The 25,335-nt window shown below is 39.3% G+C and overlaps 1 protein-coding gene across 8 annotated transcripts in view; it reads left to right on the top strand.

The window, feature by feature from the left end:
- Nucleotides 1-25,335, top strand: part of NCOA7 (nuclear receptor coactivator 7) — a 162,010-nt gene that overhangs the window by 30,624 nt on the left and 106,051 nt on the right. For 7 of the 8 annotated variants that reach the window (XM_027056961.2, XM_015084321.3, XM_027056963.2 and 4 more), the window contains exon 2: nt 4,287-4,399. The exons of the other annotated variant lie outside the window; for it this stretch is intronic. In XM_027056961.2, coding sequence (XP_026912762.1) covers nt 4,350-4,399 — 50 coding nt within the window. In that variant the 5' untranslated portion in view covers nt 4,287-4,349. The remainder of the gene's footprint in view (nt 1-4,286; nt 4,400-25,335) is intronic. 8 annotated transcript variants of the gene reach the window in all.

Below are 25,335 nucleotides of genomic sequence, written 5' to 3'. Positions count from 1 at the left end.
TAGAAGATTCGTCTGTGCTTCCCTCATGAAATTCTTTTTTGGTCTGTAATGTGCCGTAAATGCAGGAGAGTCTTGTAATTCAGTGTTTGGATGAGTCTCGAGTTTATTGATGTGAAGAAGAGTCAACATTAAATGAAAGAAGGGCTTTTAAGAAGCCCATTATAACCACTTATAATGGAAAATGTAGTGCCCATTAGAGATTGATTTAAGGAGCTCTGGTTCCTCAGTGAAGCATGAAGGCTGCTGTATGGTGCTCTGTGCAAATCATTTTTACGGCACCTTTGCTGCTCTCTTCCTGGGTAATCTGTTGGTGTGTCTTGACCTGAAAGGACGGCGTATGTCTTGTTTAAGGAATAGAAAAATACCCAGAAATTTAAAAGAAATCAGAGATTAGTATGTTTTTTATTTATCAAATAGAATATTAAAAAAAGGGAAGCTTTGCAAGTTCTAAACAGACACAGCGGCACCAGATGTCAGTTCTTGGATCATTTAATCTTTCTCTCTTGCGCTTATTTTTGTCAATATTTTAACACTAGAACCAAATATTAGTTTCTGGCTCAGCTTGCAATATAAAAATTTTCCAATTAGATTGTTATGACTTCATTTTTATTCATGAGGAGAAATCTAATAAACAGGGAGCATCACATGTGGCAGCGTGCAGGAGAGGAACTTTAAAATAAACCACCTGGCCCAGAGCAGGTCGGAGAGCTGGGATTCTCATCCTTCCTGGAGTCTGAGAGAGAGAGACTGGCTTGTATCTATACCCCTTGCCCCCAAGTAATTATTAATTGGGGAGGGGGGGGGGCAGGCGGTGGTTCTCGGATTTTTATTTGTTTGCCATATAATTGACCTTGCTCCAATCCTGGATTGATTCCTTGCTTAGCTTTTATGTGGATTTTTTTTCTGCTTGGTTCTGTGTTAGGTATTTAGGGAAGTAAAAGGAAGTTGTGAAACCTGGTGGTTTTTTACTTGAAGGGGCTTTTGGTTTGTTTGTGGCCGAGGAGGCTAAGTGAAGTGGCATCATCACACAGTGAATGACTAAGTGCCTCACGGTGAGTGTTGCGTGGCGAGTGAACTAAGCTCCTAAGGAAGAGAGAGAGCACACGAGAGGTCAGGGAAGGCGTTAGAGCAGAGCTGGGCCTTATGCGGGATCTGGTCACACAGAGGAGTGTAGGCAAGTCACTTGAAGCTGGAGAAAGGATAGGGATTAAGGTACAGAGTTGGAGGCAGGGAGGGGACCCCAGTGGGTTCAGCCCACAGTGTGAGACTGACCTCAGGAGCATTGGACACCACTGTCTTTCCTTTCTCTGCTGTCATCACCCCGCTTCTTGAATGAATGCTCATTCCTTGAGGTATGGCTTCTACTCCCACCACTGAGCTGACACGGTCCTGCTGGAGATCTCAGTGACCCCCTTCCCCAAGGCCCAGGTCCATTTGTTCTAACCTGCGGAATCTGTGCTGAGGCATTGGACGCTGTTGATTCCAGACTGCTTTTTCTCATTTCTCAAGGTTTCTAGCTCCACAGGTTATTGAAAGGCATTGAAGTGTGCGCCAAACTGGCTTTAAGTCCCTGCTCTGCCACAGCTGGTGCTAGGGAAGTTAGTATCTCTCAGCCTCTGTTTAGTGGAAATAAGGATACCAAACTCACAGTATGGTTGTAAGGATTAGAAGAGAGAACGTGCGCCTGATATGTTGAAGTAAGTGACTTGCAGTAGGCAGGCATTAGGATTGCTTCCCTTTTCTTATCTGGTAGCTACTTAGTCCTTACCTGACTGTGTCTTTCTTTTCCTGTACATACCTATGCCCAGCTGATCTCTCTTTCTGGAATGCTGTCTCTCCCTTCCCTTTACCTGTTCAAATTTTCACTGCCCTGCCTTACTTTATTACCTCCATCAAAATGGAACTTTGCGTCTTTTGTATGCTTACTTCTTTGGACAGCTCCAGGTTACTACCTGTTATTCTAGTTATTTGCACACATATCTATTTATTATTGCACACATATTTTTATCTTATTTTCCTTACCGGTTGATAAAGTCCTTGAGGGCAAGGTACATGCCAGGGACATGGAGGTAAGACAGTAGGAGTGGAGAGTGCAGCCCTGTTGTTTCCATTCAGGGCTTTAGGTGTAGCGATGTGTTCGCAGAGTGTTATCATCATCATACTGTTACTTGCTTGCTTGCTGTCGTTCTTTTTTTTTTTTTATTTAACCACAACCATATGCTGATAATTTCTAAATGCATTTTCCCTCACTGCATTCGTGTACTTTAAACGTAATCAAACGTCTGGTGAATGTCTCCAGCTGACTATCCCACAGGCACCTCAAAGGCAACGTGTCCCAAATTGATCTTTTATCTGTTTCCATGCCCCCAGCCCACACCCAGCCAGCCCGCTTCACGTCCATCGTATCATATCTGTGGTGTCACCCTCCACCTGGCCCCTGAAGCACATATTTGGAGGGCATTCTTCATCTTGCCTCTGTCATGTTGTCTATGCTGAATGAGTCACCAGGTCTTGACTCATTTGCCTCCTAAATATTTCTTGAATGCATTCCCCCGTCTTTCTGTGTTGGATTCTGCTGCCTAAGTGTGGGTCCTCCTCTTTGAACTATTGTACCGTCTGTCATTTCTTCCCAACAGATCTATTTCATGCTGTTCTCAACCCTCTCAAGTCCATCCTTACAGCCTGGGTATATCACACTCCCTCATGTAGAATGCTCTGGCAACTTCTTTCATGTACATCAGGGATGAGAAAATTGCTTTTATCTCATGTTGATCAATTCAGTAATGTCTGTAGCGAGCGCAGCACGATTTGCTTCGTGACGTCTGACATAGGAGCAGCAAAGGGTGGGCGGCACACAATTCATAGCTAGGATTAAGATCAAGCTCTTTAGTGTGACATAAAAAGGCCTGCCATGACCCTAATCCTGCCCATGTCTTCATCCTCACCCCACCGTTGCCCTGCTTCACATTTAATCCTGGAGCAGCAGGGAAATATGTGTCCTACTAGGAACAACACAGGAAACCCTTCAAGTAGGAAACCCATACTCATCCTTCAAATCTTGGGGTGCATGGGGAGTGTGTGGAGGGGCCCTGCCTAAGGCTGAGTATTCTTCCTCTGGGCTCTAGGAGCACCTGTGCCACCGCCATAGCCGTCGGTGTCCCATTGACTTGACATCCTAAGCATCTCCCTTGTAAGACAGTAAACTCTGTTAGGGCAAATATCGTGGCTTATGTATCTGTGGCCTCTGATTTTTATTACAGTGCCTTCCATCGAGTATGTATGTGAATTAAGTTGTCATTGAAGGGGCCCCTGGCTGACCTAGTGGAGCATGTGACTTTTGATCTCGGGGCGTGGATTTGAGCCCCACATTGGGTGCAGAGATTACTTAAAAATGAAATCTTAAAGAAAATTGTTCATTGGATTGAAATGAATTAGCAAGTAATTTTGATCGATGAACATTCTTTGCTTTAACTTTGATACCCCTTAGGATGAGGGGACAGATTTTAGGAAATGTTAATGCTTTGCAGAACGTTTAGGTTTGTGAATCAGGCAGTAAGTAGACATTGGAAATTTTGAGCAGGGGAGTGGCATGATGAAAGTGGTGTTTAAGGAAGATTGATCTGGAGACAACCTTTTATTATAGGTTTAAGCCGCTCCTGGGAAGCATAGGTGAGGATAGCAGGGTAGGGAGAGGGAGAGGCAGAGCAAGCATTTAAAGCCATTTTGAAGAATAACTTCCTGAGGCTTTGTACTTTCATTTCCACATTTGCTCAAGTGGGATGTAGTCACTGGCATGTTTCCGAAAATAAAATGGAACACTGATGTTATTTTTAAAGAAAGAACATTCTTGTAAAACACCTAAGTGATCCATTTTTCAAAATTATGTATGAGACATATTCATTATTAATTACTTGTAAAAAATGATTATGAGTTTGTAAATAAAAAAAATAATTAGATTCTGCAGAGGCAGCCTAAAATCTTCAAAAATCAGTGGTTTTCCTTTTAGCACATTTTGAAATAATTGTTGATTATGAGGAAAATACTTCAGTTTATTTTCCTAGCTACCTTTTATTTTAGTTTAACACCTCCATTCTAATTGTGGGTTTTTATTACCCTCCATGAGTATTTGCATTCCGTGTATTACTAACGTGACTGCATTTTATGACTTAAAGTATATCTTCTATTTGTGGTGGGGCCATGTATCTTCACTCTGCTTTCTTCTTCATACTGGCTATTACAAACTTCTTAATTTATAGTCACTTTGTTGTTTTTTTTTTTTATTATAGGGTTATGACTCACTGATTAAAAAGAAGGACTTTTCCAAATACTTTGCATTTTGATTGTATATTATGGATACCAAGGAAGAGAAGAAGGAACGAAAACAAAGTTATTTTGCTCGGTAAGCATTGCTTTGCAAAATTATCAGTACTTTAAGAAAATGTTTGAGGGAAGACTTTGTCCTCAAGTATGACTTGGCATTCTGTGTTTTGTAAGTGTTCATAAACAAAGCAGGCAGCCAACAGAAGTTAAATATGCTTTGTGTCATCCTTTTGCTTACAGTAGAGGAGTAACATTTGGTTCTTGTCTTTCTGCCTTTGACGGTTCTCTCAGGCCACTGTTGCTCAGAGAATCTAGCTGTCATTATGCGCTGAGCTGCACATTGCTCAGAATCCCCATATTTAGCATCCTATATTGAATTTTAGATCCTAAATGCTTAGTTCCTGCTGCTTGGTAGCTTGATTGGTTTAGTAACTGAAAATCTATGACGTCTTGAAAGCTTGTTGCCTTGTTAGGAGTCTGTTACTAAAAAGTATTTTTGTGGGTAGATGGAATGGATGAATTTCCACCATTGGAGTTTGTGTCATTATTAAAGCTGAACTCATCTAACATACAGTCGTTGGTTTGTGAATAGATATAATCTGGTTTTTATGATCAGTTACTCTTTATAGATTTAACCATATATTGGGCAGCTACTCTTCATAATAAAATGAATGATATGTAAAACACCATTTTGACAGAAAGAATGTTTTCAAAGTGAGTCTCACTCAAAGTGAGAACACATAGATTTAAAATTATCATTATGGTTAGGACACCTGGGTAGCTCAGTTGGTTAAGTGTCTGACTTGGGCTCAGGTCATGATCTCGCCGTTTGTGGGTTTGAGCCCCGCATCATGCTCTGTGCTGACAGCTCAGAGCTGGGAGCCTGCTTCAGATTCTGTGTCTCCCTCTCTCTCTGCCCCTCCCCTGCTCACGCTCTGTCTCTCTCTCTCAAAAATAAATAAATAAAAAACTATTTTTTTAATTATCATTATGGTCTCCTAAGTTGAAATATTTTTTAAGAACTGAATTCAGCCTCACCACATCCTCTGTCTGTGCTTGTTAAAGAGGCATTTCTTATTTTCCAAATGTAAGCCTTGGAAACTGAAAAACAGTTTTTTGTTAGGTTTTTAACCCAGAAATTAAGCTAGGTTTTACTTTATTTATTTATTTATTTACTTACTTACTTACGTACTTACTTACTTATTTTAAGAAAGGGCCTCGAACTCACAACCCTGAAATCGAGGGTCACATGCTCTATCGACTGAGCCAGCCAGGCACCCCTAAGCTAGGTTTTAGATTGTTAATAGGAAAATAAAGGCGATGAACATTTAAGGAACTACTATGTGCAAAGTACTTTACTTACTATTTTGTTTTTCTTCACAGGAAACCTAACCTAGGTTTCCCCCTATTTTACCAATGGAGTAACCAAGACTCGGAAAGTATTTTGACCATTTCATGCATCGAAGAGTTACTATTCAAGTATAGCATTGTTCCCAAAAGGTGTACTCCAGTTAGTAATAGTAAAGTATGAATAAGAGTTTTTGGAAGGCAAGAGTTAAATGACTAATTGCAGTGAAATGTTTTCCACTATTAAGACTACAGAGAGTAGCAAGATAGGGGAAGGAAGAAATCAGGTATCTAATGAGTGAAACATTAAAAAGAGGGCACTTAGAATAAATAAGAACTATATAGCAATTTTTAAAAATGTGTTATTTTGAGATAATTGTAGATTCACATATAGTTGTAGGCTATACTACAGAGAGATATCCTGTGCGCTTTATCCAGTTTCTACAATGGTAACACTTTATGTAACTATCCTATGGTATCACAACTAGGAAATTGACATTGATGCACTCCACCAACTTTATTCAGATGTCACCAGGTTTACAAGCATTCATTTGTGTATTTGTGTGTATTTAGTTCATGCAATTTCATCATATGTATAGATTTCTGTGGCCACATCAACGATCAAGATACTGATCAAAAAGATCTCATGTGCTACCCTTCTGTAGCTGTATTCACTTCCTTCCCTATACTTGCTACCCCTGACAACCACTGATCTGTCCTCAGTTGCTGTAATTTGTTGTTTTGAAAATATTATATAAATGGAATCATAATATGTAATGTTTTGAGATTAGATTTTTTTTCGCTTAGTGCAATTCTTATGTTTTATACCCCATTAAGACTGCTATAACAAAGCAGCACAGACGGGTGACTTACAGATAACAGAAATTTATTTCTCAGAGTTCTGGCGGTTGGAAGTCTAAGACCAGGGTTCCAGTTCTACGTCTGGTGAGAGCCCTCTCTATGGTTCATACAAGGCCATCTTCTTGCTCTAACCTCACATGGCAGATGGAGCAAGGAGCCTTCTCATACCTCTTTTATAAGGGCACTAATCCCATCTGTGAAGGCTCTATCCTCATGACTTAATCACCCCCAAAAGGCTCCACCTCCTAACACCATCACGTTTGGCATTAGGTTTGAACATACAAATTTTGGGGGTACACAGACTTTCAGACTTGAGATCTGTCCAAGATGTTGCATGTATCAATAATTTGTTTTTATTGCTGAGTAGTATTCCATGGTATGCATATCTCATAATTTTCTGACTATTCACCCACTGAAGGACATTTGGTTTATTTCCAGTTTGGAGCTATTACCACTAAAGCTGCTGAGATAATTTGTGTGCAAGTTTTTGTGTAAATATAGGTTTTAATTTTTCTGGGTTAAATGCCCAAGAGTGGAATTGCTGGGTCAGATGTGACGTGCATATTTAATTTTGTAAGAAACTGCCATATACTCTTTTCCAGAGTGTCTGTACCACTTTACCTGCCTTCCCATCAGCATTGCATAAATGACCCAGTTTCTCCACAGCCTCATCAGCATTTGGTATTGTCACTCTTTCTTATTTTAACCATTCTGATAGATGTGTAGTGGTATCTCGTGGTTTAATTTGCATTTCTTTAGTGACTGAAGAAGCTGAACATCTTTTTGCGTGCTTATTAGTTATCTATCATCAGTGCAATGTCTTTTCATTTCTTTTGCCTGTTTTCTTATTAAGTTTTGAGAGTTCTTTATGCATTCTAAATACTAGTCCTTTGATGGATGGTTTATAGGTATTTTCTCCCAGTCTATAGCTTTTGTTTTCATCTTAGCAGCCTCTGTTGGAGAGCATCAGTTTTTACTTTTGATGCGATTCAATTTATTAATGTTTCCTTTTATGGATTCAGCTTTTGGTATCAAGTCTAATTCTTTACCCAGTCATAGGTCCTGAAGATTTTCTTTTGTCTTTTTTTTCTTAAAGTTTTATAGTGTTATGTTTTATATTTGTTGGTCATCCATTTTTAAAAATTTATTTATTTTTGAGAGAGAGAAAAAGCAGGGGAGGGGGCAGAGAGAGAGGAGGCAGAGAATCCCAAGCAGGCTTCCCACTCTCAGTGCAGAGTCCAGTGTGGGACTTGAACTGATGAACCGTGAGATCATGACTTGAGCCGAAATCAAGAATCTGACAGTTAATCGACTGAGCCACCCAGGCATCCCCTCAGCCATCCATTTTGAATTAATTTTTATATGGGATATGAGTTTGATTCAAAGTTCTTTTTTTTATTTTTCTGCCTATGGATACCCTATGTAGTGATTTCAAAGCTGTAGTGACTTCTAAGTTTAAATCTAAACTGATTCCAACGATGAGGGTAACTAGTGGCTCACAAGCAATCTGCTCAATGTTAACCACCTCTCATTACAATGCAAGATGAAACCCTTCTGGAAGAACAGCACAGTTTTTTCAGCTCAGAAATGTAAAATTTAATTGTCATGCTTGCCTTGACCTCTTGTGAGAAGTATTCTAACAATGAAAGGAAAACATAGCCAAAAATTAAGTATGACCTTCAGAGCGTAAGGATAACAGGCCAAGAACAAAAAGTCGGGGATGCTATTCTAACAGCACACTAACATGATTAGTTACTAGGAAATGAGAGAGAGAACAAACAAACTGTAGTTTAGTTGTTACAATGCTTTGGTGGCCAAAAATGGTCAAGCTATTAAAGGCAAAAGGCAAACCAAATAGCCCTCCATTATCAGAAAAGAGGCAACCAAAGTTATAAATCTTTTCAAATGCTTTCTGACTGAACTGTGGAATTGCCATAATGTGGAATTCCCAACAGGACCCACTTGAAAGTCAGTTTCTGACAACATAGGGCTGATTTCTCTGGAGCGGTGTGCCTATGGGCAGTCCAGGCAAGATTTCCACAGCAGACTGTAAAGTCAGACCAAGGGTAAGGCTGAATTGATGAACTCACACTACCTTACACAAATCTCTACTAGTGTGCAGAGGTTATCAAAAGGAAGATTTGTCCTTATTTCTACCTATTACCATAATATGTTTCTGAAACCCTAAAAATTTTAAATTTTAAATGTTAAACTCTGTTCCCCTCCCTCATCCCTTTTCCCTTCCATGTAATTAAATAGCCTCTGTTTTCTGTTTTCTTGGTGTACTATTTAACCATATCATTTCATAAACGTTGTATGGTTGTGTTTGGTAAATAATCCTTACTCTACCTCCTTTGTTGATGTACCTCTCCCTCTCTCTGAATTTAGCATCAAAACAAAGTTAAGTTTAACAGACCATATTTTAATAATTTTAGACTGAAATTAGTGATTTGAGGATCACCCATTACTTCCTTTTTTATAATTTATCTTGAAATGTGCCTATTTAACTCTCTAAATGGAAGGGTGAATTAGCATCACTACTAGGTAGATTTATTCTGGATGAGTACCAAGGAGTTTTCAGGATCTCCTGGCCCGGACCCACCTAGTTTTCAGATCTTTGGTGGTGTTTTATACCAGTTGTCTATTCCAGATCGAATGATTCATGAGACCTTTCCCCATGCTTCTGCAAAGAATTTGTGTATACAAAATTGGTATATTATATTTGTGTGTATTAATTCCTTGATACATGACATATCTTGAAAGCAAATGAATTATTAAAGCAAATTATACTCCCTGTGTTATGTGAAGTCATCCTTATTCACTGTGGCCTCTGTTCTCCCTTCCCCTTTGAGTTAGAATGTAGGTATTTTCTTCAATAGTGCCACACAGAACTCTTCCACATTGTCTTTGACATTAGTTAGCTTTTGCAGAATTTAGAACCCATTTATTGATTTTTGTGCAGGTCCTTTTATGTTCTTTGTGTGTTTGAACACTTTTTAAAAACCTAGCTTTCAGGATTGAGGGTTAATTTAGGATATCAACAATCTACTTTCAGTTAACCCGAAGTGGTATTTTGTAGATTTACTTTTCCCCTCTGATAAGGTCTGACAGGCCCTGTGAATTAGCACTGAGCGGTAGAGACCAGTAGACTCTGTGTTGTTCATACAGGTCCCTCTTCCCTAGACTTGCTGGCCTCTTCCCACTCTTTCCTGCTTCTCAGGAGAGGCAGAGATCCTGCTGCCACCCGCTGTCTTCTAACCCACCACCTTCAGAGCCAGTGGTGTGAAGCACGGAGGGGAATGACACTCTTCTTTCTGCCTCACTCTCCCACCCCAAACCCTGAAGGGTGCAGAATGCCGAGCGAGCTCCGACCCCCACTCCTCTGACACCTCTGGCTTCCATCCCCAACCTCTACCCTGGTGGTTCTTCATCCTTGAACCTCTGACCCATCAGCAGAACACCTAGTGTTTGAAAACCAGTCTAGTAAATAACCTTGGCCAAGTTTTCTAAATTTCACCCTGCATTTCTTGTTGTTAAGTGTGGCTAATAATAATCCACTAACAAAATGGCTTTGATAGAAGGAAACTTCCCAGCCTGAACCAAGGAGATGAAGTCCAAAGGAGGAGGACCAGAGTTGAATCAGGTCTGGTCCTTGTCTACCCTGATTGAAGTTTGACCCCTTCTTCTGGGGGGAGGATTTGGAGTCTGATATTGGAACCCACTGGATAGTCTTCTTATTAAATATACATAATAAGTTGTGTGGCTCCTTCTTCCAAACCAAACCAAACCAAGATAGCTGTGAAGATTAAAGTAACATATGCAGAATGCTGGGCACAGTGAGTACTCAGTCACCTCTGACTCCAGCTTCTGTGCTTATCTGCACCTTCATCTTCACCCAGAAATCCTCTTCTTGATACCCCACTCATCCCATGAGCTGCTCTTGTTGTTCAAATTGGGGAGGCAGGAAGAATCATAACGGTCCACAGTGGAATCACACAAACGTACGTTGTTCGCAGCACAGCCAGGTTCTGGAATAGTATAAAGTGGAATTACATAGTCCAAAGGGCTTTGAGAATTCTAAGGCACTCTCTTTATTTCAGAGTAGGAGCCCAAGCCCATGAGGGGAAATTGTCAGTGATCTGCTGGGCTCACAGCAGACCACTTTATGTATATTTACTGGTAATCAGAGCCTCACCACTTGGGTTTGACACACTCTTATGTCTCAGGCGTACGTGCCACAGACACCAACCCCTCAGCCTTTAGAGTGGCCGGCTACCGCAGGACCACATAGGCTGGTCACCTTTCGCCATGAGTAGCATCTTACTCCAGGGTGCAGTGTGAGTGCTGTCCTCTTCTGTGCATGCTTTCCTGTGAAAAAGGTTGGGAAAACTGGTCCACGTTACCTTCACACCAAGCCTCTGATACATAATTTTCATACCCAAATATGATTTGCCTGCTATGGAAATTTAGACTCAGAGAAGTTGAATAAATTTTAGTGAGATTATACAACAGGCAGGTGAGGCAGGATTGGAGCCCAGCTCTGTCCTTCTTCAACCACAGCTTACGCTCTGCAATACTGCCCTTGGCAGTGTGGCAACTTAGTGGTACGTTGGGCCCTGTAGAACACAGGTCAGTTCACAGCATTGTGAATTAATGTGCAGAAGTACATCCTAAGTTCTAAGTGACCTTTTTAAAAACTTTTTAAGAAGTTTGTGTTTATTTATTTTGCGAGAGAGAGAATCTCCAGAGGGCTCTGTATTGTTAGTGAGGAACCCGACACAAGGCTCAGTCTGAAGAACCGCAAGATCGTTGACCTGAGCCAAAATCAAGAGTTGAACACTCGAATGACTGAGCCACCCTCACTGCCCCGAATGACCTTTAAAAAAACAAAACAAAACTTGTTTATGGCTTGAGGACATCCCATACTACATCTTGTCAAGTTTAACATCAGAGAATTAACCAACTAGGGCAGTAGGAAACATGTAGTCTGGATATCCCACCCATGTAAGTCAGGGTTTTACATTGCAGATATCCACGTTACTTGCTAGGTTTGCTCTTATCTAAAAAGAGTAGTTGCCTATAATAGAAATGAATGCAGAAATACATTTGGACAGAAAAACCCAGAAGGCCCTTTTGGGCAAGTAGAGTCTAAGATCCAGTGGTAGGTGTCAGCTGGATGGGTCTGGTTGGTTGATCTGCAGCACTGCTGAGGGTACAGAGAGGGCTCCCCCTCTCTAGCCCCACAAAGGCTGTCTTTGAACTCGAGGAAAGAGCTGCCACTTTGTGGTATGCCTGTGCTAAGAATGAATATACCACATGGGTGGAGTGGTGTGATGTGAACTCTTGCCCTTCCTTTAATTAACAGTCTGTAGATTGTTTTTTCCTGCTGGCCAAGGACCATTAGAGTAGAACCTTAGTGTGTCCAAGATTTGAGGAGAAACTTTCTTATTACCAGTAGTTAGATTCAGATATTCAGTCATAATGCAGGTTTTAATTGAGTTGGTACATGAAAAGCAAATAGAACTGTTTTAAGTGTTGGTAAGTGTTAACTCTGTACTGGCTTAATATTTGGTTAATATTTTATTCTCTCAGTTTCTCTCTGTCTAGTGATCTAATAAAAGTTAATAATAATAACATTTTTTGGCACTTTACAAAGTACCTTCATGTGCATTCTCTCACTTTATCTTCACAATGATCATATGAGTAGATATAAATGCAGATGATGGGTCTGTTGTTTGGGAGGTTAAATACCTTGCCTCAAATCACTTAGCCTTTAAATCGATGATCTGAGCCCCGAATCCCAGTCTACTTTGTCTGTATCACTGATTGTTTTTCTTTATTCCCTATTTCTCAGTTTACATTGCCTTAAGCATTAATTTGTACTTTGAGAGGGGGGATTAGAACATGTTATTAGCATCATGATGTGGTAAGTAGGGAAAATTGTACATGGGTTTGGAAGTGTTTTAGTTGGTTTTACTGGAAACCATATTTGATTTCAGTTTCTAAGAACCATCCAAGATGGCTGTTGCCATTAGTGCCTGTAGTGATCCACAGCACTGCCCAGGAACACTTTCCGTGTGTGACATCTATAGCTCTTGTTTATGTGTTTGCACTCAGTCTCCCCCCAAATGAGCCATCTGGAAGGGTGGGACTCTGCTATAGGTCAGTGCTCCTTCCATGTTACATTGTTAAATAAATAGTGGTTGGCATGTAGCAAGTTTGTTAAGTCTTTTTTGACCAACTGAAAGACTGAGAATATTTAAAACGGCTTTTTTAATGTAGAACCTAAGGGGTTTGTGAGCCTTAATTTTTATAACTATAGATTTTTTAGTATTCAGCAATTTTATTAATCTTAGAGATTAAGAATATTTTTAAACATTTTGTATAAAAGAGCAGCTTGTTCCTTATTTGAAAATATTACTAATTACCAATTAAACTCTTGAATGAGCTGTAATGTTGTTTAAGGCTTATGTTTCCTATTATTTTGATTGACTTCAGATCAAGCAGCTCTTAAGAGAACATTTACATATCGCTTGTCATGCATTAATGGGAAAAATATCCATGGTCAAGTTTGAGCTGCTGATGTTTTTAGGAAATCATTAACTTTTTTCTACAGATTAAAGAAAAGGCTTATGAACATTTAGACATTAACAGATAGAGTCATGCTTTTTTGCTTTGTTTTTAAGGAATAGGCAGTTACTTGATTTAATTCCATGTAGTATACTGCTTTTCAGGCTGTAGGTTACAACCCATCGGGGCATCCTGAAATCAGTTTAGTGGATGAGAACCAGCATTTTTTTTTTAATGGAATGGAAGAGAATAGATTAGTCTGGACTAATGCTAGACTGAATATAAAATATCAGAGTGCATTGTAGGTAGTCAGAATCAATAATATTTTATGAAAATTTTCTTTTAAATATATATAAGTATACATATATCTTGAATCACAGTTTACAATTATTTTTTATCGTGGGCCAAAAGATCTGTGGGATCAAAAGAACTCATTGTTTTAGAAGAGTCTTTGGAGGTTAGTATCCTGAGAGTGAGGTTATTTTTCCTCTTTGAACAACAAATTTCTTTGAAAATTGTTGATCTAATACATATTAGCTAATTATTTAAAGACAGCTGTACATAAAGTACCTGTTATATAAATATATTTCCCCCCAGTGCAGTGTAATGGCTCCCTATAAAACTAATTTCAAGGATCAGTGACAAAAAAGCATGTGTCCTCTTCCTTGAAATCTCAGGCTGATCTGGATTGTCCTAGATTCTGGAGTGAGACCCAGTGAAGCTGTAACCTAACAAAACCACCAAATGGAACTATTTTGATTATGAAGCCTGGGGAACTTTGTTTGTGGGCCTCCGGTAGGTTTCTCCTCTGTAGAACTATTTACTGGCTGTGTGGCCTTGGGTATAGTTTTCTCTAAAATGAGAATAATAACAGTAGTACCTACCTCATGATATTGTTGGAGGACCTACTGAATCAAAATACAAATATAAAGTCTTTAGAATAAGTTCCAGTGAAAAATAAGACCTAATAACATCAGAGCATGCTGTCTTAATGAGGAATATAGGAATAAATGAGAAAAAGAAAGAATTAATACACAGGCTTAAATTTTCAGGGAGTTTATATGTCCCTTGAAACTTGTCCATAAATATGCTGTGGCCACAGCCTTCAGTGAAAGACCCAAGACTCTAGACACAGATAAGACCAAAGTCCTCAAAAAAGTAAATGATTTAAGCTGTCCGTCTCATTTTTTAATGTTGCTGACAGTTGGGGAAGACTTCAACTGAACTAATTTCTGAATTTGTCTGAAATTTGGCACTGTCTCAGCTTGAGACAGTTTGGCACAAGCCTTTGAAAACTTTCGTTATTGCTGGTACAGTGACTCTTCAGTGTGCGAAAATTGAGTTCTGAACCAGAAAATGCTTTTTGCTCGCCGCTCTGGAGCTTCCTAGCTCATGCCTGGACTCCAGTTGTCAGTTATTTTAGTAGGAATTTTTCTTTCTTTTCCCCTGAAACTCGTATCTGAAAATTCCAGCAGTCACCCCTTCTACCCTCATAAATCAAATGCTAAGTATGTATCTTCCCACACATCTTCCCAGATTAGTCTTCCTGAGACACAGTTCAGATGTGTCACTTCTGAATCTCAAATTCGTCTCTCAACTTCGAGACCATATGGCTCATTCCTACCTTTCTGTCTTTACGTCCTACTTTGATTTTCTGTGCATGTCTTACACATTTGTGTAATAAACTTTGCTATCACCATCTTCTCCCTATATGCAGTGACAGCAAACCCATCTGTAATTGTGACACTGTCTCCTTGACGCTTTTCCTATTTCATTTAATTCTTAACCCCTCCACCCACACACCCACACACACACACACACACACACACGTAGATGTGCCCTCCCCTGCCGCTGGACTCAGAGGGCATTGTTAGGCCTCCTAATGCCTTCTGTTGACTTTCTTTGTACAGTCTGTCTTTGAATGTACCCATAACGCTGTCATCTTCTCTACTTTATTTGTTGTTTTTGTCCATTCTTTTTCATTTTTATATTCCTGACAAGGTCTAGCTTTATGCCCTGCATCCAACAGTCATTCACTGTGAATGATAGCTAGCATTTGTTGAACTGTGTAACAGAGACACATTTGTGTATTCATGTAATCTTTTGATTACTCCATGAGGTAGGTCCTGTTATCATTCTAATCACAGATAAAGTTGCTAAGCTTTATTATAGATGTTGTGGAATTTGCCCACAGTCACATAGGACCCAGGTCACATAGGATCCAGGACTCAACCCTGTTGTGCTAGACCTCACAGCCCATACCTATAATCATTATACCATATTCTTTATTAAACTATGTTGAATTGAATTTATAGAATTTTATCAGTTATCCATGGGAGGATAAGTGAGACTGATTTAAAGACTAAATATATTAAAGTACTAAAGTGGAATTTTCTTTTTTCTTTTTGTTTCAAGTTTATTTATTTATTTTAAGAGAGAGGGAGAGCAAGTGGGGGAGGAGCAGAGAGGAGAGAGAATCCCAAGCAGGCTCAGTGCTCTCAGCACAGAGCCTGACATGGGACTCAATCTCAACGAACTGTGAGATCATAACCTAAGCCGAAACCAAGAGTCAAACGCTCAACTGACTGAGCCACCCAGATGCCCTGAACTGTTATTTTTGGGGATTTTCAATGCAAAATTGTTTTTAGGAACTTTGGAACAAACTAGGGAATCTCTGGTCTTTCAAGGGAACTTTGAAAATCTCTACGTACTGACAAAAATGTCACCAATCTCCTGACCTTTCTATTTTTGGGGATGTGGCAAGAAGTCCCCTATTATTTCCTCTCTAGATGCATAGTTAGAGGTCCTAACAAGCTGAGATGCTCTTTGCTTGAGCCCTTTTGTTGTAAAGATGCGTGGTGCTTAAGCCGTGGGTCATGTGTTTATGCGTTTTTACTTCCCTTTTCCTTCATTGACTGGTTTGAGTAAAGTTTGCATAAACAAAATGGTTGATGCCCTATATTTTTTTTAACTCATTTAGTGATATACCAGTGAATTTGTAGCAGCCCTGTCTACTTGTTCTAGCTTTTCCTTTCCCACACTTAAATGAAATTGGTAGCAAAAAGGGTAACAGGCCAAGTTTCAGAAGAGACCAAGCAAGACACATGGTTCACGGTTTGCAGTGTGATCCAGCAGCAAATGAAGCAGACCAGTGTGTCAGTACCATTGAGGATGAATCCAAGTGTCCTTGAAACAAAAAGGGAAGATGAGTTAGTCGGATTGGGAGAACCCTAGGTCTCCTCCCAAAGCAAGGCAGGATTTAGCTTCCATTGAAGCAGAAATTAGTGGAGAGCAAAAAGGTCTTTCCTCGGTGGTTCCGTTACTAGAATGGTGTACCTTATTTCACTTGGAAAAAGAATCAAAGATGACTTTGAGGTGGGGCTAACATGGACTGAAATGAGAAATGTAGCTTGATGGTTGTGAGACAAATTGTTTAGGTGTGAACATAGCATATGAAGAAGATACAGAAGAACAAGAGAACAAGAAAATGGATTACATCTATTATTTTATTTTTAAAGTTTATTTATTTTGAGAGAGAGAGAGAAAGCATGAGCAAGGGGAGGGGCAATCCCAAGCAGACTCCGCACTGTCAGTGCAGGGCCAGATGTGGGGCTTGAACTCATGAACCATAAGATCATGACCTGAGCCGAAGGCAGACGCTTAACCAACTGAGCCACCCAGGCGCCCCTTCTGATATGTCTGACTTTTAAAATGGTATTTATTAGTGTGTATTTATGAAATACTTGACAGACTAGATGACCAAAACATGATCATGTGAACTTAGGAAGCACCTAAGTTACAGACGAGTTATTCATGCTTTAGATATTCTTTTCTATACTACAAACAAAACAAAAACCAAAAAACTGGTTATATTTCTGAATCACTCTACAGCATTTAAAATATAGTTTGCATATGTATTTTCAAGAACACATGTATCATACAAAGTAGGACAGACTTAAAATTGATTCCAATTTCGAATAGGTGGCATGATTTAAATCACTGTCAAGGATGGTTAGAGCTAAGTCATTAATCATTTTATTAATTTTTCCTGTGTCTCTGGGACTATGTTACTGTCAATTATGACATCCATGGTGCATATTCTTCACAATTTAGAGCTAGAAGAGGTTTTGGTTTAGAAGTTGTATAATATATAATTTAAAGCAGATGAATTTTGATATTCCAGATTAATTTTGTTAGCACAGCAGAAAGCTAAATGGTAATTTGGTTATTTCATTTTCAGAGGTAATTGAAGCAGATGCTGGTGAGGTCACTGGGGACTGAGTCATCTCCATTTCAATGGCTCCATCATTTTTTTTTTTAAGTGTGTGTTGTGGGGGATGTTTCCTTTTACTTTGCTAAATCAACTATTTTTACTTGATAATGAGAGAAATTTAATTTTTTTAACCACAGTCCTGAGTGTATATTATCAGGATTTCAGAACATTTTTCCTTTATAAGAGTAAATGTATTTTAAAAGTAAAAACAAGTAACATATACATACTATATATGTCAACATATAACTATTTTTCTTTTATAAGAATATATGGATTTTTTTAAACATAAAAATTAGTTATAAACACACACTTATAATCTAAGCTCAATTTGTGCTGCCTTAACAGGTCACTGAAAACTTAATATTATAAAATTAATTGAGTTATGAACGTATTCTACATAATCTTGACTTTCTTCCTGTTTATTTTTAATGCACAGAAAAACCTTTTTCTAAGTTTGAATAAGTGCTCATTTTGGTTTTTATATTATCTGATGCAAGTAGATACCTAAGATATGTCTCAGTTCTTTGACTTACTCAAATGTGAGACTTTATTAGAGTCATATAATGTTTATCCTTGGGTTTGAAATATATTCTGTGTTATGGGGAGAAACTTGTGCATGGCTTATATTCAGAAAGACCTTATGTGCCTACACGAGTTAAGCCCAGGGGGTAGCGTGGTGAACATAATGAACATAACAAACGTGGGGCTTGTTCTTACAGAGATTACTTTTCACATAGACATTAAATATGGAAATATAAATGCATATGTCATTAGAAATTTCAGAGTTTGCCATGAGGGAAAACAACAGGATGTTCCAAAGAATTTTAAGGGCAGTATCCATTTTAGATAGGAGTGATATTCAAGGAAGACTTCTGGAGAAATAATGATATTTGAGCTGATCTTGGTATGGGCAGGATTTGTCAGATGAAATGTGTGTTTAAGAGAAGGGCTGGGGAAAAACAAATGGAGGGGACTGTTTTAAGTACAGGAAACACTTAGATTCAAAAACCTTAAGTGGGGAGAAGGCATGGCAGATTCCTGGGTCTGCAACAAGGCCAATGTGGCTGGAACAGAGTGCTTTAGGGGAGGATTGCACAAAAAGGGTGGAGAAGTGGGCAAGTCATGTGGGGGGTTGTTGGCCAAGTTTGGGAACTGGGATTAAGCAACTAGAGGAATAGAGATGCTGTTAAATGAAATGGGAAAACTGGGAAAATAACAACTTTGAGTGGGAATCTCAAGAATTTAAGTTTGGATGTGTTAATTTTGAGATGCCTATGAGACATCCAAGTGGAACCAGTAAATGTATAGTTGGGTATGTGTACCTGGAATGAAAACAGAGTGGTCTGGGCTGAGATAGAAATTGAGGAGTTCTTGGCCCCAGCCAGCAGGTGAATGGATGAGATCATATAGGGAAAGAATCTAACATGAAAAGAGAACAGAATTTAGGAATGGGGAACAGAATTGAGGAACTCCAACATTTAGTGGTCTAGTAGGATGAAATCCAAAAGAGACAGAATTACAGCAGCCAGGAGCAAAGAGCAAGAATTTCAAGAAAGGGAGAATGGTCATGAGAGTTGAGAGGTAAATTGAGATGAGGACTGAAAAGTATCCATTAGGTTTGGCCACTTGGACGTCATTGATTGAATGAAAACAGTTTCAGTGCAGTAGTGAGAGAAGCCAGTGTAATATAAATGGGAAGTAAGGGAATGGACATAGAACTTCTAGGCAATTCTTCTGGGGACTTGGCTGGGAAAGGAAGCCAAAAATTAGGATCATGGCAAGAGGGAGATGTGGAGGTCAAGAACAGCAAGTTTATAAAGATGGAGGAGGAAGAGAAGTAAAGCATTTTGTCAGTTAATGGGGATGGTCCATCAGAGGTGGAGGGGGGGGATCCCCAGGCCAGCTTGATGTGTGACCCTTATGTAAAGTCATGAGGACATTAACAAAGCAATAAAGCAGGAGATGAGCCAGACCAGGTTGCCTATACACTGTCCATCCAGGGTCTATAACATGTTGAAAGTTACACTTGTATATATTGGTGGTTCTACCCTCTTCTTTGCTGATTCCTCACTCTATGCCAGGTTTACAAATATGACCTCACTTAATCGCCATAACAACCCATGAGGTGGATGGTGGTATTCTATTTGACAGGAAAGAGAACAGGCTTAGAGTGTTCTAGCAACTCCACAAGGTACACAGCTAATCAGTAATGGAGTCAGGATTTCTTCCTTCTGTGTTTAACTCTTAGGCCTTTATTAACTACTACTTCTATACTGCCTTCCAATAGTATAAAAATAATTAGAATAATTCTATTCTATATTAGAAAATTTCAATTGTATATTCATTTAGAAGTTTGTACAAATTTTGTCATAATTTTTTTAACAGTAATGTGTCCTCTTTTGTAATATATGTCAAAGGGTAGTTGGAGAATTCTTCAGTGTTTAAGGCTTTTTCTTTACTGATATGAATTTAAAAAAGAAACTATAAGTGACTGCGTTTTAAAAGATTGCTGTTTTGTGGGGCACCTGGGTGGCTCAGTCAGTTAAGCATCTTATTCTTGATCTCGTCTCAGGTCATGATTTCACAGTTCATGAATTCGAGCACACATGGGGCTCTGTGCTGGCGGCTCAGAGCCTGCTTGGAATTTTCTCTCCCTCTCTCTCTGCCCCTACCCCACTCATGCTCTCTCTCTCTCTCTCTCTCTCTCTCTCTCTGTCTCTCTCAAAATAAATAAATAAACGTATAAAAAATCCTTAAAAATAAAATATTGGCCTTTTGGGGCACCTGGGTGGCCCAGTCAGTCAAGTGTCCAACTCCTGACATCAGCTCAGGTCGTGATCCCAGGGGTTGTGGGATCAATCCCTGCATCAGGCTCCTCACTGAACATGGAGCCTGCTTAAGATTCTCTCTCTCACAGGGCGCCTGGATGGCTCAGTCGGTTAAGCGGCCGACTTCGGCTCAGGTCATGATCTCACGTTTTGTGAGTTCGAGCCCCATGTTGGGCTCTGTGCTGACAGCTCAGAGCCTGGAGCCTGCTTCAGATTCTGTGTCTCCCTCTCTCTGACCCTCCCCCGTTCATGCTCTGTCTCTCCCTGTCTCAAAAATAAATAAATGTTAAAAAAAAAAATTAAAAAAAAAAGATTCTCTCTCTCCCCTCCCCCCCGCCCTACTTCCCTGCTCACGTGCATGTTCTCTCTCTCTCTAAAATAAAAAATAAATAAATACTGGTGTTTTAATATAACTTTTCTGTTATAGGTGAGCATTAATCGTTCATGTCTATTTTAAATGAAGAATGCTGATCTTAATGCTGTGGGAAATGACATCTGTATAGGAACATGGTGCGCAGTATGTTTGATGAGAACAGCTACTGTTCTGGAGTTGCCTGTTGTAGTATCCTCTTCTCTGCACAGAAAGCAAGCCATTAGCAAATCTTCCTGCATTTTCAAGTAAACATTGTGCAGCGGAGTGGTTATGTCTGCACAGCTCTGATAACAGCTGTTAAATTTCTTTTCCTGCAATCAGAATTCTAACGACGGTCTCCAAGACCTTTTTTGAGTGCAGTGTTTCACAATGACTTAATTTTATAGGCACATCATATGAGGAACTTTAGTCCCTCTCTAGCAGTGGCTGTGGGGTGTAGAGGAACTAGGTAATATAGTCATTAGGTAATGCCCGGGGAGCCTGGAAGAAGTGATGGAGAGATTAGAAAGAAAAGAGCATTTTCTTTAGTAAATGTCAATTCATGTTGGCCTGACATGTCATTTTTCTTCTACTCATCTTCTTGATATGGACATCATTTCTAATTTCAGAAGCATAAAATCTTTTTGCTGAAGGGCTAAGGTCATGGGGGCCACCATGCCAAGGACAGAATCTCCACTGCATCTGACAAATAGGCCTTTTCAAACCTGGATTTGAACTTTTCCAGCAATGGGGGTGTCCCAAGGACTCCCAAGGCTACTCATTTCTTGATTGAAAAGTTTTTGTTAGTAGAAATTTGTTTTCAAATTTTTAGTTAAAATTTATTTTTTCAACTTATTCTACTTATTGTCAATTACTTAGGATCCACACAATAAATAAAATCCTCTTTTTATATATTATCATTGTATATGTTTGAAGGTAACATCATTTTCTTCCTGAACCTTCTCTTTTCCATGCTAAATATTCTAAGTTTTTAAATCTCTCCATCTAAGACAGGTTTTCGATTCTTTACTACCTCAGTTTGGTCTGATTAATGCACTGATAGGAATATTACTTGTTATCCTTTTATTTTTGTTAATATAGCATTATATTGTATTAGTTTGTTGACAACAGTTGTATTCACACTGAGGGAAAAAAGTTTTTTCCCTTGTGAATTAGGGTTTTAATTTTATCTTGTTTGTTTTCCAGCCATTATTCTAATTTTCCAGAAATTTTGAAGGCTGATTTTTTACATCAAACATATTTCCTGTCCTTCCTATCTTGGAACAGATATACAACCTGAACAGCATGCTTTCTGTGTCCTTATCCAAGTGTTTGATGAAAATGCTGAATTGGAAAGCTGTGTGCATTATGGCACATTAGTATCATTGGTGGATTAAATAATTATCTTTAAGTCTTTCAACTTGCTATAAATCAACTTGCATAAGTTCACTTAACTGAATTCTCTGTTTCCATCTTTTAATAAGGTAGTGTCAGACATTTTCAAGGGCCTTAGTGAAATCTTGATATACTGTACCTTGCGTCATGTCCATTGACATGCCAAATCTAGCAATACTGTTAAAAAAAGAGAATTATGTTAGTTTTCACTCATTTTCGTATACCCATGGTGGTTCCCGGCAGTCAACAATTTATCTTCAATTAATCACAGATGATTTGTCTAATATCTGTCAGTTTATTTTTCAGGGAGTCGTTATCAAGCTGCTCAGTGTACTATTTCTAGAATATGTTTTTTTTCTTTTGAAAACCAGAATTTTTTTTCCCAATTCCAGTCTTTCTCTATGATTCTTCAGAGATTACTGGCAATGGTTCCACAACTCAGGGAGTTGTTTCTTATAGGGCTAGAGACTTCATCCAGGATTTCATTTTCTTAGCTATGATGCTTTATCCTTTTTAGTTTTTCACTTAGTCTCTTTGATAGAGCTGCAGCATTGGAGTGGACTAGATCTACTTTCTCTCTCTTCTAAGTTAACTTCATCCAGCGTGCCGTGGCCAATGGCTGTATTGCTTCTTGCAGCCTCATTCTCTCGACATCCCTAAAATTTCCTTGTGAATTTTTCCTTTGCACTGATTACAAACATCGGCTCATTCTGGGCTTCAGATTTCCATTGTTGTTCTTACAGTTTTCTGTCTTTTGCTTGTTGCTTTTGTTTTGCTTGTTGCATTTTGTGCCTCTCTGCCATCTTTTGTACGTGCCCACTGAAAACTTGAGTTCATTGGGACACATTTGTTTCTTGAGATGCTTTCTGCTTTGCCTCTTCAACAGACCCATTTGTGATGGAGTTGACAGAATTTGTTTTAGAAGAACATATCACCCTTGAACCATTTTCCTTTTAGAATCTGCCCGTGAGATCATACTTGTCTGCCCTTTCCTTCAGCAGACATTTGTGGATTCACCCGTGTGTTGGATCTAAAAAACAAAACAAATGAATAAACAAACCAAAAGCAGAATCAGACCTGTAAATACAGAGAACATCTGTATGGTTTGTTATGGTTGGTTGCCAGAGGGGAGGACGGTGAAGGGCAGGGCAAAATGGGTGAAGAGGAGTGGGAGATACTGGCTTCCAGTTATGAAGTGAATAAGTCATGGGAATAAAAGGCACAGCTGGGAAATATAGTCAATGATATTGTAATAACGTGTATGGTGACAGATGGCAGCTACACTGGTGGGGAGGGTAGCATAACATAGAGAAGTTGCATCACTGTGTTGTACTCCTAAAACTAATGTCACATTGTGTGTAACTATATGCACATTAAAACATTAAAAAAAACATATTTGTAGGAATATACGGTCTGGTATAATAACAGGATGCTTATAAAAGAAGTAACAATGGGATAAGTACCGGATAAGGTGACTGCCAAGTGCTAAGAGTATGGAACAGAGAAAGTGACTGTCCAGAAGAGCCTGGGCATCATCATAAAGGAGGTGACATTGTGCTGTCTTCAGATGCCATGAAGACAGAATGAAGGAGGGAAGTTTCACACAGAGGGGAGACTGTGTATGAATGCATGATCACATGAAAATACATGGAATTTACCTGTGACTGGGACACTGAGATAAAGTCCTCATATTCTTTAAGAGCAGCCTATCATTTGGGTCAGTTCTTTCTCACTGTCTGCTGTATACTCCCATATCTTCCCTCTGACTTACAGTCATAATCTTCAACTGGAAGGTAAGGGGAAAATATTGTTGACCCAAATCTATAAGATTTCTACCTAGAACTTCAAAGTCCTAGAGAGTCATTTTCATATTTCTTCTATTGGGGCTCAGTCCCTTGACCAGTAACTGGATCAGTTATTCTTTCTTGACTGGTGGTTTTGATAATCCTTAGGATGTTTTTTGCCACTTTGTTAATTTCTGTGCTAAACCTAATTCTACCAGGGTGAATTTTTGTTGCTTTTATTCCCCCAAACAAGGAGCTGCCTAATACCTAACTCTTTTAACTATGAAAAGGATCAGCAAAATAATTACTAAATTAATTTTATTACTTCCCGGGCAAGCACACACACACCAGTTATTTGGTTGTGCTACCTAAGGACTGAAGTTTGCACCCTGGATAGTAGGAATGAGTTCCATAAGCCCACAAACGATTGGCTCTGGCTGGTCCCATTTTCCATTCCTCAGTAAAGATCCCTCATTTATGGCCCATGAGGGTCAACACAGCAAGGATGCTCAGAGTTCACAACTTCTTATCAGCTTTGGTGGGTAGGCTGCTCTAAATCACAGTCAATTTATAGTGAAACTCAGCACCAAGTTTACTTCCTGGGGAAGTGCTACTGTGAGTGGGAAGTTCTTTGGCAGGTCTTATGAGAGACTGCTAGGATCTCTCAGGTGCCCTTATTTTCCACGGCCTCTGGGGCAGATCTGACATCCGTGGGACGCCGTCGCGTTGTTGTACCCCAGCATGACCCTGATCCTTCTTTCTCCCCGCCACGTGTCCCACCTGCCAGAATTCTGTTACTGGTTTCCGTTCTCTCTGGAGCTTTGGAATAGTTTTCTTTCTTGTGTCTTACCAATTATTTTCCAATTCTGGAAATTCTGTTTAAGGCAACATTTATGTTTTCCAAAATGAAGTTTCTGCTCCAGTCGGTGTTACCATAGAGTCAAACTGTTGGCTGTAGAAATCTGGTGATTTGCTCATTTGAGGTCACAATATTAAGTGATTCTCATTGTTTAACCTCAATGAAGGGAAAATAAGAAATAAAGGGGAAAAAAAGCAGAAACCAGGAAAGATAAATGTGCTTCTAGTGAAGGTCACATACATACACACAAAACAATTTAGTTGATTCGGCAGACAACTAAAATTCTCAGAAGAAATAAGCAGGGCTGGTCTTTTATGTCCATCAGGATGGAGGCAGGAAGTTGCTTTGGGGGCCTTAGTCCCTTCTCCCAGTGCCATTGTGGTCAGCAGTCCCCACATGCCACCCCCAATAAACAAGCAGTCCTGATTTTAAAAAAAAAAAAAAAAAGGTATACTTGCTTAGCAGATGCAGCTTTAAGGCAGGGCCCAGAACTTTCCCTAACCCCTCCAGATCTCAATTCTGTCCCTTACTTCCTCATGGAGAAATTATAGACTGGCCACTAGTTTAAGAAAGGCCTTCTTGCCTCTGTGTCTTCCTTCCTTTTTGTTGGCTCTACAAAATTGTTTCCTCTGAAAAATAATAATGGAACTTTTTAAAAAAATGGCATGTGAAGTTGTCACTATATTTTAAAAATCATACTGCATACAAAAAATGTTTTTGTAGGCAGATAAGCAAGAAATGATAAA

Source organism: Acinonyx jubatus, chromosome B2 (assembly GCF_027475565.1).
Source record: "Acinonyx jubatus isolate Ajub_Pintada_27869175 chromosome B2, VMU_Ajub_asm_v1.0, whole genome shotgun sequence".
NCBI classification, from domain to species: Eukaryota; Metazoa; Chordata; class Mammalia; order Carnivora; family Felidae; genus Acinonyx; species Acinonyx jubatus.
Note: the sequence above shows the minus strand (reverse complement) of the source record. Positions and strands in the feature narration are given on the sequence as shown.